At 39.6% G+C, this 19,813-nt stretch overlaps 1 protein-coding gene across 1 annotated transcript; it reads right to left on the minus strand.

Annotated features, from left to right (window-relative positions):
* Positions 1-1,698: 1,698 nt before the first annotated feature.
* LOC125179033 lies at positions 1,699-8,762 on the minus strand (the record flags this gene model as incomplete). The annotated part of the gene is made up of 3 exons (XM_047884095.1): positions 8,499-8,762; positions 2,084-2,213; positions 1,699-1,861 (listed from the first exon to the last, which is right to left on the minus strand). Coding segments are annotated over exons 1-3 (492 nt in total), but the record flags the coding sequence as incomplete, so codon positions are not given.
* Between the last annotated feature and the right edge of the window lie 11,051 nt (positions 8,763-19,813).

Raw genomic sequence — 19,813 nt, forward strand, 5'->3', positions numbered from 1 at the left:
CAGACATTCTGTGGCATGCCGCTGGCTTAGAGGCGCCCATGCGGACTAAGTGACATACAACTTCACGTAACAGTTCAGGAATGAAAATAATCACTGCTATTCCCACAAACAGTTTTTTCTCACTCATAAAAAACTCAATCATCCAGTAAATGCACATATTTCACATTTAACACTTATAAACACGGAAATAATTTGGCAGAGCTTCTCTCGTTGCCGATCCCAACTTCAACTGCGCGCGCATGGACTGCGTGGGTGCTGCTGGACTTGAATTTTCCGGAATTAGCAGACAAGTCGATAATTTGCATGCTACGATACACATTTAACATTATATTTACTCTACAGTTTAAAGTTACAATCTCGAGCTCCTCGGTCAACGATATATTGATACTATTTTTACACGTTGAAATGAACGTGACACCCTACCCTAAAACCTTCGGATTTGGCTTCTTTGGTGTTTAGTATCATCTTAAAGCTGGCATTCTGCCCTATCGAACGGTACCACTGCGATCTCTGTACGTGAATTTATACGTTCATGACGGCTCTTTAAAGGGGGCGGGTGGGGGAGTTCCTTCAGTAATTAGATGGGGCGAAAATAGCTGGCCAGCACTACATATATGGTGTTCTCTGGCATCAAGGCTTAGTCACCCGCCTCGCTTCGTACGGAGAGGTGTACTGCACGTCGCTGCCACCATCCTTGAGTGGAAGCAAGCTACAGAAGCCTGTAGTTTGGTATCCATGCTACATTGAGTGCCTATTTCGAGGCGCGCGGGACTTTGTCGCGCTCTCCTGAAAAGTTTAACTTATTGTCACGGAAAACCTATCTCCTCCTAGAGTTTTGAAGCTACAGCGATGAGACATATACCATTCGATTTGGAAAGATCATACCTATCGAGTAACGAAGCCCTTTTTTTAGATTTGTGCATAGTTTGGATTCAAAATGGGGGGAAGGGAGAGGGAAATCTGGAGAAAAAATAAAATTTTTAATGCCTGTAAAGAAAACTAAGGCGAAAATTAAAAATCGAGCTTCGTTACTCGATTTGTATGGTCTTTACGAATCGAATGGTATATGTCTCATCGCTGTAGCTTCAAAACTCTAGGAGGAGATAGATTTTTAAAGTACCCCCTTTCTTGGCCGTTTTCTATGAATTTCACGTTTTCTATGCATTTTTTTCGAAAAAATCACATGAATAAAATGTGATTCTTTTGCGGTTTTACATATATGTGTGAAGTTTCAGAAAGATCCGTCCGTAAACAAAAAAGTTTTTCGGAAGGTGGACCTCCCCCTTAATCATGACAAATATTTATGGAGTCGACTCGACTAATCGACGCGATTACTCGCCCCGTGTGTAAGCACCTTAATAGTGGAAAAGGGCCTTTATGACTCGAGCGACTGTTTGACAGAGACTGAGTTACTAAAATTATTATGTTGAACAGAGATTGATTGGCGGATTTTTATCGTCGAACGGCTTAGTATAATAAATTGTCTCTCTTGTTAGAACATTCATGACGAAAACTGTTCGATGAGTTCATAATTACACTTGTATTTTTCGCTGTCAAAGTATTTGGATATGAAACTTTGTTGATATGTAGTACATTTGTCCAGTTTCGGAGTATGCGGTAGTTATAGTGTTACGAATTTTTTTCTTGCTCACACTACAAACCACACGTTAGCTTTTATGCCTTCCAACGTCCCAGCACCTGAGTATCTACGAATCGGTAGTAGGCACTTCCCGCTCTAGGCAGCAGACGAACTTTGCTGACTGGAAAACAAGCTCCCAGGTCCACCATGAACCAGGCGTTGGGTGCATTTGTGGAGTGGTAATAGGTGTTGTTATCTCCATCAAGCAAGTATTCTGGAGAACTGAGAATTAGGCTGAAGGTTAGAATTTTGTAGTATTTTAAAAAAATAACTGTTAGTTGCAGCATTTAAATGAATATACGTACTCCATTTCTTTAAAATTCTATGGTTTGAAAAGGGAAATTGAGCGTAAACATTTCAATTTTACCGTCTATTTTGACGTCAATCAAAGTATACTGCCTATAATTTTAATATGTTTACATGGTATCATCAAAAATTTCTTACTACAGCGAAAATTGTGTCGCTGCTGAGACGCGTTTGCCCTGCGCCACCTCCCTGCTGCCCCTGCTGAACCTAGGCTTGAAAACGGCAGTGACGTTCGTAGGCATGGCGCCCGTGGCAGCCAGGCACTCACCTGGTTAAATAAGATAAATATTTCACCACAGACAGTATATCATGACATAGAAAGTGTTGCTAGATGGCTTAAAACGCGGCCAAGTTCGCATACAAAAAAAAAAAGACCCACAATTCAGGTACAAAAGAATGCCCACAATTCAGGTGCATAAGGAGGCCCACATGTTAAGGTGCACAAATGAATTTTTTTCACCTTATACAATATAATAACTAAATACCACCGTCATTAATTCGGAGGCGCAGCCGTGAACAACAAATTTAACTCTAAAATAAGCCATGTAGCTAACACTCAGCCTCATCATGCAATAATTTTACCCAGCTTCAGAGATAAAAGCCGCAGTCTACGCTTGAACATCGTAATCCGCACCAGTAAAACACTGCCTAAAGATAATAGCACCGTAGGTCGTCAGCCAAGGGACGCCTGTCGGTGACCACCACTGCCGTGCATCGAATGGACTATCATGAACCCTTCCCTCCAGAACGTAGCCAATAGCACTTTTTGACTGTAACTTTATCAGCCGCAAGCCACCAGACAGATCACATCCATTGAATTAGATCAATCAGCCCACAGGAAAGTAGCCTGACGTAGAATGGCCCAGCATCGTCTGCCAATAAGCGAAAACCACCCGGACGGAGCGCGCCGGAGCAGTCCGTATCTGTCCTGTGTGTCGAATCAGCCTACGGTCGAACGGCCACGCGTCGTACGACGATAAATTTTGGAAAAAAATATGCTATCTGAAACCTAACCCCAGATGCTGTGAACTAAAAGTTACGCAATTAAGCGAAGCTGCGGAAGTCGCTCGTCAAATGACGATAGATTTTGGAATAGAACTATGGTTTCTGAAAACTAACCCAGGATGTTGTGAGCTAAAAGTGACCGTCTGGTGGTGCACGCCGCACGGCAGGATGCTTGCAGTTCGGGGCGCATACCGGAGGCCAGCTTTGCCAAACTTCACACCTAGTTCATATTCCTTTCCATAGGTAAGAACGCTAGAGTGCATAACGGCCTATGAAGTCAAGTGCTCAAAGCCATAGCGCCGGATGTCCACATAGCAGCCACAAAATAAGCTTGCCAAAGGAAAACATGGCGCATCTGGCCAAACCTCCTCTGGCCTAAACTCTTCAGGCCTAAGTTATACGAGCTGCAACCTTTCTCCACCCTAAACAAACCTGAGCGGACCTAACCTAACCTCATTGGCTGCAAGAAATTAGAAAGGCAGGCCAAGAGAGCGGGCAGAGCCGGTCATTGGCTGCAAGAAGGATGTGAGCCGGGACAGCGTGAATAGGTTGGGCCAGAAGAGGTTAAGCCGGAGGAGGTACAGCCGGATGAGGAACTGCCATGCTTAAGCATTGGCTACGACCTACGGCGCTATTATCTTTCGGCAGTGTGTCGCTTGTCTGGATTACGAAGTTCAAGCGTAGTCTGCGGTATGGTGAGCCTAACCTAAAGTTAATGCATGGTGAAGCTAGTCGTTGGCTCCAGGGCTTAAGAGTAAAATTTGTGGCCTACGCGGCTGCGCTCTCTGCAGTTCCACAGGCGAGCTGGGCTGGTTGGTCGCAGTCCGTTGTCCGCTAGTTACAGTTCGAGCTAAAGTCAGGGTATGAAGTGATGATTCGATGCAACGTTCAACGGTGGACAACCATTACTCTCTGGGCTGTTCGCTTCAGAATATGGTGGCGTAAAGCTCCTAATATTTAAAGCAAGATGATGTCATGGGCTGGTTACTGACGACAGGGTTAATACGCGGCTGATTGGTGGTCGTCCGGAAATATGCTAGGCGTTCCTTTCAGGGCTGATTGGTGCACAAATTTGGTGGTGCACGGCTGCGTTCCCGTCAGCCAAAACTTCAGCATGCTCGCTCATAAGCAGTCAGTTCTACATCCGGCCTCACCTACTATGGCCTAACCTATTTACACTGCTCCGATTTACAACCTTCTTGCAGCCAATGACTGTTGCAACGAATGACTGCAAGAAATGTTGAAAATGTTGCAACGCGTGTGAATGAAATCTTGCAACGTGTGTAGGTTAGGCCAGAAGATGTTAGTCCGGAATAGGTTTGGCCAGATTCAGTATGATCACGCTTAACTTGGGACTTGTGCATGCTTAAGCGGTGGCTGTGGACATAAGGTGGTGTGGCTTTGAGAACTAGACTTCATAGGCTTCTATTCCCTCTAGCGTTCTTACCAACGGAAAGGAATATGATTAAAATGTGAAGTTGGGCGAAGTTGGCCTCCGGCACGCGCCCCATAAAATTTTGCCAGACAATCTAATTGAAAAAACAGAATGTGGCAACCATGCATAGAAACATCGGCGTTTAAGGTAAGGTCATGTTGGCATGTGGCCGATTCTGATAATGCTTCGACTTATATCTTAGAGCTGAGGAACGGTTTTTGGACTTATCTCTTGGAGCTGAGGATTAGTTTTTTGACCAGATCGATTCAAAACTGAAGTTGAAGCTAAGTATGTGCTGAATTTCCACCAATTTATGAGGTGAGAGACGTTTCTGCATGGCTTCATAAGTGCTTCATATCTGCATAGCTTCATAAGTGCTTCATATCTGCAAAGCTTCATAAATGCTTAATATCGGCATAGCTTTAGGCTACGTGCGAACAACCTAGCATCGAAATACATATAATCTCTTTCTGCCTCAATAATTATTTGAAGAAGATGCGCTTGAAAAACAATTGATGACTGAAAATTTATGACAAGACATTTTTCATTTTTTCGTTTAGTTTGTAATTTTGACACAACATTTGAAGCTACTAATTGCATATATAGATAAATAACTTATGATAAGATTATGTTTCACAAATCGGATGACATTTCTGTCATTGCAACTACCACAATTTGATTTCAACGCGTACACTAATAATAGAATTTGCTCGATCGATAAAACAGGCAGGAATGCGGAAAAACACAAAAAAGTTAAAGTTACACGTGAAATATGTTTAAAAATTCTTTATAGGGACTGGAAAATATTCCGCTTTAAACCCTGACACTTATTTTTTAGATTTTTATTAAGCATTCCGACATGACACATCCTAGAGTGGGACATCTTGGAAATTTCTGCGCAAATCCATGGTTTGTTATTTTACCACAGACCAGAAAATCAAGTTGGGACTTGGATTGAAGCTCAAGTGAGCAAGAAAAATTTTAGAACTCGAGGAACCGGAGTCGCAAATTAAGGGGAGCATGTCGGTCAAAAAAATTTTAATTACGGACGGATCATTATGAAACATGGTACACATATGTAAAATATCAATGCATGACTTTTTGTTCATGTAAATTTTTCGAAAAAAATTAAGAAAAAACTTGAAATTCATAGAAAATGGCAAAAAAGGGGGTACTGTATAAATCTATCTCCTCCTAGGATTTTCATGCTACAACATCGAGAGACATATCATTCGATGTGTAAAGACCATATCTCCAGAGCAACCTTTCCTTTTTTTTAATTATTTCTATTTTTCTCAATTTTTACCCATCCACCCCATTTTTCAATATATTATCGAAACAAAATACAAATAAAGAAAATTGCCGGATGATCTATAGAGATTTTATTTACGAATCGAGTGGTATATCTCTCAATGCTGTAGCTTGAAAATCATAGGAGATGACATATTTTTGTTCACTAAGGTTCGCAATAGGCTCCGCGACTCCGAGATTCGCACGCTAAAATTTCCATCACGGCATATTTTGGAAATTTTAGTTGTTCAGGGGAGCCAAATAAGTAAAATTTATTGAAAAAAATGTATATACCAAAAAGATGCTTGATATGGTAGCCCAAGCTTTCCCCGTGCCAATTGGTTACATTTAAGGTACGAACACGTGTCTTTAGTCTTATTCCTGTCCAGTTTAACGTGAATAATAAGCTATAAATGTGATTTTTTACATTAATACAAATAAAAAAATGTTCATTGTATCTAAGTTCAAAACGGCCTAACCAAAAAAACATTGCATGTACATCCGTGGTATTTGCTTTCCTGAACGCGCATCGTTTTACCTTTCAAACAAGTGCAAACACTTCGCAATTAATGCGAATAATGATCTATAAATAACAATTTTAAATGAAAATTTTTAAATAATGTTATATTTAATGGTCATTTATAAAAGTTCAAAACAGCCTTACGCAACAATTATTGCATGTACATTCTTGGTATTTGCTTTGTTGAACGCGTCTTGTTTGTAGCTTTCAAACGAGTTCTAACACTTTGCAATTAACGAGACTAATGATCTATAAATACAGATTTAATTTATAGAAATCTTAGTACATATTGCTAAAAAATATTCATTTTATATTTTTTTGGAATTGCTTTTCGCATAAACTAACGAAACGCACATACATGCGATTTGTTGCGTTATAAGGTCCGTTTACACTAGGGGTAACGATATGGGCGGTGAGGCGCTTGCTGCAGCGCCTAACCGCCCACAACCGTTCACACTTATTTTTGTACGCAGTAGCTCGAGACCGCGCGCTTTGATGATTAGTTGCCAGTTAGAGGCCCGTTTACCTTAGGCCCCTTTCACACAGGGGGGAAATCCCGCCGGCGTGAAAAAAACCGCCGCGAGGTTTTTTTCTCGCCGGCATCTAAACCGCCGGCATCTTATCTTCAAAGCTGGAGACCTCGCGCTTTGAAGATTAGATGCCAGTTAGACGTCAGTGGAGATGGATATAACCGAATTGGAGCTCTGGACCATTGTTGTCGGGTGTGCTGCTGTTAGGATTTACACAAACACAATTTACACAATTATATTTTCAAAGAATTATCAGTTGCGAATGCATCAGACTTTCAAAATTATACTAGACTGCCAGTGGACTTGTTTGACTGTCTGCTAAAGCAGGATGATGGAATTCAGGACAGTCTCCAGAAGCAGGATGATGGAATTCATATGCAATGAAATTCATTTCACGATGCAATTGCGAACGCATGCGTATGAATTTTCTTACGAACCTCGTCAATGGTGACTTGTACACAAAATTTCTTAAAACTCCGACTATTTTCACCAGGGCTTTTGTTCTTTTGCATTTCGGCTTTTATACTACTTTGACTGAACTCTCTACAGGCATTCATGCTCTCTACAAAGATCAATTAGCCTCTTTAACTATAGAGAACGAATCCAAACGAGTGAGGCGTTAGTTGCCATTATGAAGGACCAGCGAAAACAAACAACCTCACTAGACCATGGACAGCCGTCCACTGAGTGCGGCGCTTGTGTTGCATGAGGCAGGGCGACTGAGAATCGCTAGCTCGTCAATCGCTTCGTTCCCCACAAGAAGCGCACGTATATAGACGCTGCACAGAGGGGCGGTGAGGCGCTTGACGCCCGTGTGTTGCCCCTAGTGTGAACGGGCCTTTTAGACGCGCTTTTTCAATTTTCAGCAGCTAAAAAATGAGCCTAGAAACCAGAAAAGCCAAAATTTTCGATTTTTGACCGACATGTAAGCTCCCCTTGATCTTGGAAGGCCATATTTAATATAATGCTTGCTAACACTCGAAATGTGACATTTAAACAGTTGAAATGAGTATGAATGACAACTTCAGGGGAATTATTTTACTTACTATTTTACGCCTCAAAAGTTCATGCTCAGGCTTATGCGTGTCCTCGAGATAAGCCCCTATATAATGAAGTTGAAAAGTATTAAAATTATATTTCCCAATGACTAGGGCAAGTAAATTAGCACCTATATCATTAGCTTGCTTAAATCTCAAATTATCCATGAATTCAAGATCATAAAAAGCAACAAATAAATTCACTATTAACAAATTATAACAACAAATAAATTCACTTTCTATTCATAACAATGGGGGACCAGGCTTCATCATCACTTCAATCAACAGCTTTAATAAAATTATCGATAGAATATAATTTGGCCCTATCGATAGAAACTATATGATACTTGAGGACAAATCTAAATCAAAGATAGTGATGACAATGGTGAGCAGGATATCGTCTTTTGTTGTCATCTCATTAATTTAGTCTATCAAATACACCACTTCTACTTCAATTGCCACCTTCTTAAACCTCATCGAAATTTCAAATTGGATGTAGATTTTTTTTCTGTTAACTTTTAAGTTAATTTAATATGTATTCGCATAATTACCGCTTAATATTACCGCTTAATATATAAACGGGCATTTTTAGGCACATAAATTTCGTTGGGCACCCTCTATCCCATGTAGACACCTTCGCTGTGCTGAGAAAATCTCTTATAATAATCTATCCAACATTGTTTCTTCAACAAAATTGAAAATATTCCTATAGCATCATATTATTCCCTTCACTAACCATTTTCGTAGCTGAAGATATCGCCGCCATTCTTCTGACAGAACAATGAGCACAATACAATGTTCGTGAAGAATGCCCTGCGTGCAGCGCTGCAGCCTGAGAAACAATTGTTGATGAACGTCGCGGTGTCGTTGGGGACCCGCGCATACATCACCGCTTGCGCTGCTCCGAAGACGGTCATCAGAAGTTTGGTCTTCATGTTGTCTATTATAAAAATTTGCCCGGGATTGTATAATGACACTACAATAAAGTATCTGATATAATAACCATGGAAAAAGTTATAATTGGATTTTTCCGCGTCCGCGAAAGCAATAAGAGTTTTTCCCGGATTTCCCAAGATTCTACACTAGTTTTTCAACGCGTAAAAGTGGGGGAAAGCCTCATCTTGTACTGCTTTGTGCTAGTATTGTTTGCCCTGTGCTCAACGCTTTTAAATTTAGATAGTGAGTAGCCGCTTCATTTAAAAGGGAAGATTCGATAAATGTAATGACGAATATTTTCCATAAATGACATCTGTGTACATTTAATTGACTTTGCATCTCATAATATCCTAAACAATTAAATCAACAGCACAACTGATTTGTCTGAAATAAAACGTGGCTTTAACCTTTAAGAGAACGTTCGTAGAAATGTAAAAACATTTCATTTTTACCTCTATATAGAACTAGAAAATATGACAAGCTTTGAGCCATCTTCACGTAGCTTCGGCAGTAAACGAAGGTGCGGCTTTTAACGCGGATAATTTAAGTTCATGTACTTAATCGATTGCCCACTAAAGGGTCAACTTCCATCTAAGAGTAGATCACATGCGGTCGACTATCAATGCACAAATTTCACATTCGGTTATATGGCACCATCACATCTTCTCCACATTCAAAACCCAACATTGTACACTGCATATCATCCTTACGTATCAGCAACAAGACACATGAGTCTCGGACGTGGCACCAGCTCAAATGTCAAAAATTGGTGACTTGACTGGAAGTGAACGGCCCTTTGTTCTGATTGGTCGAGATTTCTTGTTGTAAAACAAAGGAACTTGGCAATGATACAGAATGCGATACATTGGCATGGCAACTCCAAACTTTTAATGACAATACGTACGCAGATGCTCATCCACGAACCTTAGCTGAGTTGAGTTAACCCTCAAACTACTAACTTATCAATGCTTAATCAGTAAATTCGATAAACTAAAGCATGTTGAGTATAATCAACGCACACAACCTGGTCGTTTGACGACGAACAATTGAAGTTTGATCGAAGAAAACTTGATAAGCCGAACAGGCGCTGACATGATCATCCCGTGCATAAATAATTCTGTAATTACCAGACTTTCTCATTGATAGTCGAGGCTTCCGTGAAGACTTCGGTTCAGGAAAATACGTTTTTCTTTGCATGCAAATTGTCGCTGCTAACTGCAAATGAGGTCCAGCCGGACAAAGCAATTGGAAATGCCTAGAAAATGCACGAACTCGATCACCCGGGACATGCAATATAAGGTAGGAAGAACTACGTTATATTAAGCGTGATAATAAATTGATTTGCAATAAAATGTAAAGCCAGTTCATTGCGTGCATTTTATGGCAATATCATATCCAGTATATTAGTTTTAGTTCTTTTCTGAAGGAAGAGATTTCTGTCTCTCCCCGTAATTCTCTATAAATACTCTAGTTGTAAACAATTAATTTTTAAATTCATAATTGAAAATATATCTGGTTCTAAAATTATTTCCAAATTTTCTGCAATAATCTTTTAGTTCTATACACCATTTTCATTTGATCTAGCCTTATTCTACACCTGTATTAATCTCGAAGCATTTCGTATTTTGAATAATCGTTTCATATACAGTTAAATGAAATCTTTGCTTAGGCAACAACTCAAAGAAAAATAATCGGTAATCTTTTTAAATGTTTGTGCTGTTCAAATTCGTGAAGTACGAATACATAGCGACGATATCTGCCGTACAGAGGAAAAGATAATGTATGACAATAACATTTGAGGTAACAAGGGATTTTGAAATACATAATGGCATTCCAAAAATATGGAAAAACATATTTTCGAGGGAAAGATAATCCCAGTCCAACCCTCACATCGATCAAGGCTATATAGAAGCTAATTGGGATGTTGATCCGGTGTGGTTGTAAGCTTAACGACAAAGCGATATTAAAACCAAGGAATTTAAAAGCATTTTTAAATTCCTTGTTTTAGTTTTTCAGCCATAAATGTTTCAGATTTACTTATTTTATTAACGAGGCTACGGTCAACTTCAAGGGTCTCTTCTCTACTGAAAATTTCTGCATGTTTCGCAAGGAATTTCTTGTCTAGTCGCGCGCGTATGCCACGACGATGCGCAGAATGGTGGAACGATGGTCCTGCTCTCGGTCTAATATCTTACAAATCTTAATTTGTTCCCGTCATCAAGAATTGTAATTTTTAATGCAACGAAACAAATAACAGTCATATAAGAGCCTGGTGTAGGGAGACATTTAAAATATCAGTCTATATCGCTAAAATATCAGTCGCCTCATCAGTCTCTATCGGTTTGCGGGCGTTTTTTGGGTCATGGTACGATTTATTGACCTTGTTTCGAGTAAATATATCAAGATGGACATATTTTGCAACTTATAGGGGATGCTTCGTTATCTCAAAAGTATAAAGTTGTACAATTTATTGATATCCTGCCACAAAGTTCCTGGCCCCATTGAAACAAATGTTTCTGAACGATTATTCCTCGCAAATTATCGTCAAACGTTTTTCCTACAAAGAAGCTAAAAGTCTAGTTTCTCTGTGAGTTTATTTTCTGAACGCATGTTCAATCAACGTACGTTGAGCTTTAATATTTCAATATGGTGACAGAGTAATTATGTGTGAATTGAACGTCGGAATATTACACTGAATGTGTTCAAATTATAGGGTGTTTTCCTGACTATAAAGATATGGAACATCAATCATTCCAAAAAGAAAAAAATGTCCAATGGCAATTTATGAATTGATTTGTTCTCTATATTAAATTGTATATATGAACTTGTCTAACTATAATGCGTATCAATCATTATTTATCGTAATTTGAATTGTGCATCGATCGAACATTAATTATATAAGTTGATTGATGTAGGAGTGCCGTAATTACCGGTTATATTAATGGAATGCTTATTATGGTCCATGGTTTGCATTTAAAAATTTGAGAGTTGAAAATTGAACGCAGATGCTGAAAGCTGCTATGAAAGATGTCAGTTATTGCCGTTTATGCTGTACACTTCCTTTTTATTCTATAATTTTATCTTTTTCGTCTGAAAATTAGTAACGAAAGTAACTTGGCTTGAACTTGGCTACAATATCTTCTAGACACTATAGTTGACTAGCAGACGAGATTTGATTTTGTAGTTAAATTTCAGGAGCAAATTCCGTAGACTTAAGATTTTTTATACATTATCGAGTATCCCAGAGACAGCTTACTTAAAATCTACTATACTCGAACATTTTTATTCCTCAACTATTCCTTAAAACGTAACAATTTGATTGGCGGCTGGCAATTGCCCCTACACGGAAGCCATTATTACAGGTTATCAGCATTTGCTCAGTTAGCACATAAAATGCTTGCCAAAGATGTGCTTACGGTTGCAAAGTTTTAGGCCTAAAGGACTAAAATAAGTTGCAAACAGCAGCCTACAGAACGCGTCCCGCTCATTATAAATACTTCCTATGATTCCCTTAATTTTTGGTAGCCAAGTTACAGGCTCGAGGGTGAGAGGAGGCGTCCAGGGCGAGGAATCCAAGATGTTGGCCTGTCGTTGGTAAGGAAAAACTAACACCAGCTCTACAACTAAAGACTAAATATGACATTCACATTTTTCATAGTGATTCATCAATTTTTTGTTTTAACTTTCAATTTATGTTTCTTTCAAATAATTCTTTCAGGTCACCCTCGCTTTTGGAGCTGGCTAGTAGCTAAACTACATGTGAAATTAATCCATAATTTATTAGGTGATGTTACGCAATTCAAATAGAAGTTTCAACTTTCTAGCTCTAGGGACAGTTTGGTGTAGTGGTTAAAGGCGTCGGCTTGGGCTAGTAGGATGGATCTGAAGGTCGAGGGTTCGAATCCCGGGCTGGGACTTCTGACGAAATAAGCATTTCTGAAAAACTTTCTACCCCCAAGCGGGGAATCGAACTGTCGCCCTTCCCCCAGAGCCCCACCGCATAGTTAATTAAAGCAATAGGTAGGTCGCTCAGACGCTATCAAATTTTCTGTGACAATCACGTTATCTTAAATTCAACAGTCCCCAAACAAACTCGAGCAAAACCAGCTAATTGCAAATGCTAACCTTCTCTAACGAATATTTTTGTACTAACTTAAGATCATTGCAACATTCGATAATCAAATAACAGGTTTTGTCATTCTACCTCCGATCTTCGCTACTGCATGTTTGTATTTCTTCGCTACTCCTTATATGTAAGAATTTTACGACCTCATAACATTGGTGCCGGAAGCAAATCATGATTCAAGTTCAGCCCTTTTCAGTATCACAAAGTGAATATGCCAGTCTTTGCTAATTTTTCTACGTATAATTAAGATACAAATTAGCATCCTTGCCTTAAAATTCGCGTTTCCCTCATTTTTTACAGCGGTTTTTGGAATCGGCAAAATTTGAAATTCCAGTATTCGCGGATCGTGCGGGTCCTTCCAGGCTCCATTGTCTTATTGGGTTGCGGGATTCCGTTACGGGTTCTGCTGTCGGACGGACGTGTGTCTATAGCTGTTCGGTTGTTAGGGTACGCGACGCCAATCGTTCGTTTTCCCTGATAATTTAAAGAGATTTGACATCCGATAATTGTTTTTTTGTGGGCCTTATTTGTAGCAAATCACATAATCATACATTCTATTTAGTTTTCCTATTTTTTTGTTTGCTACTTATTTTTTTATTATTTTTTTCTTTCTTTGTTTGCCGCTCCTGAGCATGTGCTGCCATGGCGGACCCAGACGCGATAGGGTCGGCTTCTCCTGTCATAGTGGCGGCTAATTTTGATATAGATCACGGCGGGATCAACCAGGTGAGAGTTCCTACTTTTGATCTTTTAGAGGAAGACATAGATCTGATGGAAGATGCAAGTGCCACTTTGGGTTCGGTTATCTCTGCAGGCAAGAAGCGGGAACGCAATCCCGGCGCAGTAGCAGCAGTGATGATGACATTGAAGTCTTTCGATATCCTAAGAGAGTTGCAAAACGTGTCCCTAACCCTCATATGATGGAGCTGGAGAGTTCTCCTGGTTTGGACACCATTGGGGTAGGTGACACTTGTCGTGTGGGGGTAAGTGGTGAAGTGCCTGTAAACACATTCCTTCAAAATCCTGTCAAGCTGGCTCGAGGCATTAGAGACTCTGCTTATGGCAGATATTCTGATATGAAGGTGAGAACAAACTTGAGGAGAAACTTAGGGCAGTAGAGTTTGTACCAATTTCTAATTCAGACCTGAGCACTCTCCTTAAACGCTTGTGCGATATCGGCGGCGTATATAAGACCAGAGCAGGGAAACTGCGGGCAGTCTAGTACGGGTAGTCATGTCAGTCAGTTCCGTTCCAGAGTTGGAGGCATTCGGCCGTCTCGTTGACGTCGTGTTAAAGTCACAAAGGTTGGAACCTGGTAGGTCACTTGCTCTCAACCTGGTACTGCCACTTGTATTAGTGGAGTGATTGGTCCAATCCACCCTTCGGTGGAAGTCTCTGAACTCCTGGAGTTGGCTGAGTCAGGCTCTGTGAAGATCAAGGAAATTGTACGACTTCCGCGCCATCGTCAGGGTATACGGGCAGAGTCAAGTGCAGTGAAGGTGGTGTTTGAGGGCAGGCAGCTTCCTGAGGCAGTGTACATAGATTATCTGCGTTACCCAGTGAAACCGTTTGTTATGGCACCACTCAGGTGTTACAAATGCCAGCAGATGAACCACATTGCAAGTGGATGCACTGACCCAAAGAGGTGCTTATTGTGTGCTGGACCCCATGAATACTTATGCAAACCTTTTTTGAATTATAAGGATAAGCGCATTATGACATTTTTATACAAAGTGCAACTCTATATAGCCACCTCCTTAAGAAGCCACATCGGTTTAATTGCCTTTTGTACGTAAAAATTACCCACAGTATTATACCATTTTTTAATATAATCACATCGCCGTATTATAGCGTTATTACATAATCATACAACCGTATTTTAACTTTTATTAGATAATTAATCGCACCGTCATATTATGAGCCGTATAAGTCAACCACATCATATTATTCAGACTCAATTAGATAATTGCGTATCCGTAATATAACCTTTAAACGGTAATCGCATGATCGTAGTAGCTCACGTTTCATCACCGCGGCATAGACCATTTTAAAGCGCGCCAAATTGATTTAGATGACCGCATGGCTTACGTAGGTGTAATGCCCTAATTTTTTCTTTTAAAGTGCGCACAATCAATCTTGACGGTCATGTCGCCTATATGTAGGTGCTGCGCCCCAATTTCATAGAGCGCCCAATCCAAACAATCACGCATCCAATCGATCATGACGATCCCATCGCTTCTGCAATTGTCACGGCCAGACGTTACGTTTTGCACAGCCTTTTATCTGCACAGTTCGACACGTTGCAGATAAAACGTTGTGTGTGGACTGCAAACTGCATAGTTTTGAGTCCGCCGGGAAGCTGGCATAGTGGGGAGCGCAGCCGTGGAGGCGACAGCTGAGGGGGGTACTAGAATGATGAGTAGCATCTCATTTAAATAATGGCCTCGACCCTAAATTAAAATATAATGGAAGAAGACATGATCGTTAATTTCATCCCAACTCTACACGTTAGAAGATTATATATTCATTGCATCTGCAAGTTTACATCGGAATCACGTGTGTGAAAGTTTCGGTAACTTCTGCAAACGAGTAGCTGTTGCATAATTATAATCTTGATGGATCCGATCGAACCCAAGGATATATCCAAAATAAAAATCGATGCTGAAAAAGCTCGCTGTAAAAACAATACATTGAACAAAAATACACACTTAAGGTATAAAGTATCTATGTAGGGCCTCGATGAAGGATAAAACAGATAAAAAAAAACTTTCTTAAGGGTCAAAAAGAAACATTAACTTTTTTAGTGAGTTGTCCTAAATGTTATGCTTGACCTAAAATTAAGTCGAAAGTTTATTTTTTTCAAATCTTATGCTGAGAAAACACAAAAAATGTAGGGCGGGCACTGTGAAGATCTAAATATCATTTATTACGAGGAGCTACAGATTAGGTATTATGAATAGAACTTGGGCAATGGATGTGTCTTAAAGCCCGCCCAACGTTTTTTGTGTTTTCTCAGCATAAGATATGAAAAAATATAACTCAGTACTCACTGTAGTGACTAGTGAGTAGTGAGTGACAGAGAGCGCATTTTCTCGTCGACGAAAACGCGAAGTCACGGACGGACAGACAGACGGGCGGACAGACGGACATGGCGAGCACAATAATGCGTTTTTTTCAGAAATGAAAAAATGCGCTAAAAATAAACTTTAGATCTCATTTTAGGTCAAGAATAAATTTTAGGACAACTCACTGAAAAAGTTAATGTTTCTTTTTTGTCCGTTAAGGAAACGTGGTTTTTAAAAGTATTTTTATTTGTTTTATAGCACTGTCTTTAGTTCTGTAACCATCAGAAAAAACGTGGTTTTAAAAATGGTTTTTATATTTATTTATTTTCTACTTTTTTATGCAATTCAAACCATTTTCCAGGGTTGGTAACTCTGGTTGTTCGACAAGAAAACTCGATTCCCAACCGTGAATTTTTTCTCTCCATACAGAAGTCAGTTAATTAATTTAACGATTTTTAAATATAAACTTATTACTTCTGATGATCAAATCTTGAATTGTTAGGCAGCATAAGCATGCACGCCAAATTTCAAGTTGCCAGGATCTTCAGAAGTGCTCTAAATTAAGGTTTGATTTTTTGATGATAAACACGGACACGAGGCGAAAAGAAGAAAAACGTGGTAATAAAAGAGTTCAATTTGGCAAAGAGCATCCATTAGGCTAGCGAAGGCGTTAATTCACAAAAGTATTAACATCTAACAAAAGATAAGCTTGCAATGATTTACCACTGCTGCCACATGTCACCCACGTGGATCAAGTGGCCAACCGTCAAATCTAATCAGAATATAACGAATTAAAATAATATGCGTTTAAAAATTACTTTTTAAAGGCAACACTTCTATAGAGGCCAATGTCTCTGATGCTACAATGAATTTCTTATTTTATTTTTATATATATGAAAAAAATTATCTTTCAATTTTTTTAATATTTTTATTAATATAATTAATAAATATTAGTTAATTTTCATTAATTTTAAATTTATTAATAAATAATAATTATTAAAATGTTAATATAATAAATATGTTTTATTCAAACAACAAGAAGTGAAGTTAAAGAGAAGTGTTGTAATAAGATACTGCTGAAGCCACTACACATAGGCTGCTAATATGAAATAAATAATACACAGTGCCTATACGGAAGTTTAGGAAAACCTGTTTTAGCCTTATAATCTACCAAGGATAAATCATTGAATTTGTTCATATCAATTATCTTTAAAATTGCTAACCAGTTGGTGTTCCTTCCATAGAACAATATCTATTTATCGTGAATATTCTTCATTCAATGTGAATATAGAATTTGAAGTAGCAAAATTTACCATTGATTCATCACGAATTTATGGAATATTAAAGGCAAATTTTAATTGAGAGCGAGGGCCGACTTTTTGTTGACCTTGCGTCACAGTTAACAAGACAAAGAAAGCATTTTTTCTAAGGGTCCTAAATATATTTTACTGATGTTACTTACATATTACACAAAAGTCAACAGCGAAGGAGGTTCGTGTGGAAGCTTGGGAGGTTGTCGCGTGGATGAGTTGCAGTGCAGTTTTCTTTGTTTATAGCCGTGGCCTTTAGCGAATAATTGCTTTGTAAAATATGCCCAAGTTTTTCATATCAAATTTCGTTTCAGAAGCAATTTCGAAATACTATAATAATAAACAAAGTTGTTGGTGTAGGTATGGTGAGTTGTTAGTTTTATTTTATTTAGTTCGTGTTTTCTGTTGCTGCTGCTTTTTTTTTGCTTCTGTGGTCCGCATGCCGTTCGAGGCCACTTTTAGAGCGTCTCTCAATAGCACTTCATAAACGCTGGTGGCAAGATCAGCATCCTTGCGTTCACGCGCCCTTCATTTTACGGGATTAAACGACTTATCGATGGGGTGGAAGAGCTGCGTAAAACGGATACTATTCTATTCTGATATTAATCTACTATTCGATAATTTAAAATATGAATTCCACCTCCACATTGTACTAAACGCTGTGAGATGTCGTTGTTAACGCGCGAAGGATGCTGCTGCCAACACCTTCAGACCTCTGCTGGTGACTAAAGGATTCTGCTCAGTCTGGAGCGTGCTGAAAACAGCGAGAAAGCTTGGAGAATCCGCTGATTACAGGTCAGTTTTTGTAAAGAAAGATTCCACCCTCTTAGAAAGGGCGGTTTTTCGCAAGAAGTGGCAGGAGAGAATCAGGCGGAAAGGCACGGAAAATCAGGTCAATCATTTCTAAGACAACACCGGCTGCTCACGGACAGTCAGAGGAGATGGAGGACAAGTAATTAGTAGTAATGATGTCCGTAGATCAAGGGCTGTAAATAATGTAGGAAGTAACCGCATACATCAAAGTGAAAGTGCACAACAAGTTTTAAATTTTTTTACACGAACTCGGATTCCGTTTTGAACAAAAAAAGTGAACTGTTAACTGTGATCGCAAACGAGAGTATAGACATTATGTGTATTACAGAAACGCTCCCTAAAAATCACGGGGGAAAATTGTACCTGTTGAATTTCAGCTGCCAGGTTTTGATTGTTTTCATAACTTAAATGAAGAGCAGTGCCGTAGAGATGTAGCTCTGTGGGTTAGAACCTCTAATGGGGCCCAGCAAGTTAAGTTATCTGCAGAGCATCAATTAGCTAGAGAATCAGTGTGGTGCGAACTTACTCTAAAAGGCAAAGATAGCCTCCTCATAGGGGTCATTTACAGATCACCTAACAGCTCCTCTGATAACAATAAAGTACTAAACAGCCTTTTACCGAGCATGTCATTCAGCAGGTCGCATACGTTGATCGTTGGTGACTTAAACCATCCAGAAATAGACTGGGCAGATGAATCTTCTCCAAGAGATGGGAATCACCAGCATCCTTGTTCTTGGAGTCTGTGCGGGACTCATTTTTAATCCAGAACATCACCAAGTAACCCATTTTAGGGGTAAACAGACCCCAAATATTCTAGATCTTGTGTTTACTAGTGAAGAATCAATGATAGATGAGCTTCGCTACGAGGCTCCGTTGGGCAAAAGCCACCACCAATCATTGTTTTTCAATACTAAGTGTTGTACAGAAAGGACGCTTCGGAAGCGTGAACGTTTGAGCTTTGCGAAAGGCGAATATGATAAACTCAGTGAAACGGTGAATGCGGCGAATATTTCGGACTGTATTAAGGACATGAATGTGGCTTATTCATGGCCGTTTCTCAAAGACACGGTTATGTCTGCAGTTGATGCCTGTGTACCCGAGATTACGCTTGGAGGAGTCAAAAAGTCCCAGTGGATGAACAGTGCAGTTAAGACTAAGCTAAAGACCAAGAAAGAAGCATACAAGCGTTGTTTACGAACTCGCAGCGAGTCTGATTATAACCTGTATCATGTATGCCAGAGCTCGAAATCAAGCTTAAAAAGTTTGTCGCACTGCAATGAAAAACTTCGAAAAAATATTGCTAAAAATGCGAAAAAAACAATCCGAAAGCCTTCTTTTTGTACGCTAGTTCGAAGTGTAAGTCAAAGGACGGTATATCTGATTTGAAAGTAGACCACGAAAGATTTCCTCTGATGAGGGCAAGGCTAACGTTCTTAATCAGTTCTTCAGCAGTGTGTTCACAGATGAGGACTTGAACAGTATTCCAGATATTAAGGAGCGCCCAGTCGGCTCGAAGTTTAACATGTTTGAAATACACGCACGAAGCAGAGGTTTTCAAGCACCTGGTAGCTCTAAATCCCAACAAGTCATGTGGACCAGACGGCTTCCATCCCAGATTGCTCAAAGAATTAGTAACCGTTCTGGCCGGCCCATTGACAGTATTCTTTCAAAAAACCTTGAACGAAGGAACTTTGCCGTCCGGCTGGAAAGAAGCTCATGTAACACCATTGTTCAAAAAAGGTGACAAAAGCAGCCCCGGCAACTATCGCCCTGTCAGTCTGACAAGTGTTGTTTGTAAGCT

Source organism: Hyalella azteca, unplaced genomic scaffold, assembly GCF_000764305.2.
Source record: "Hyalella azteca isolate HAZT.00-mixed unplaced genomic scaffold, Hazt_2.0.2 contig14626, whole genome shotgun sequence".
Classification (NCBI taxonomy): Eukaryota; Metazoa; Arthropoda; class Malacostraca; order Amphipoda; family Hyalellidae; genus Hyalella; species Hyalella azteca.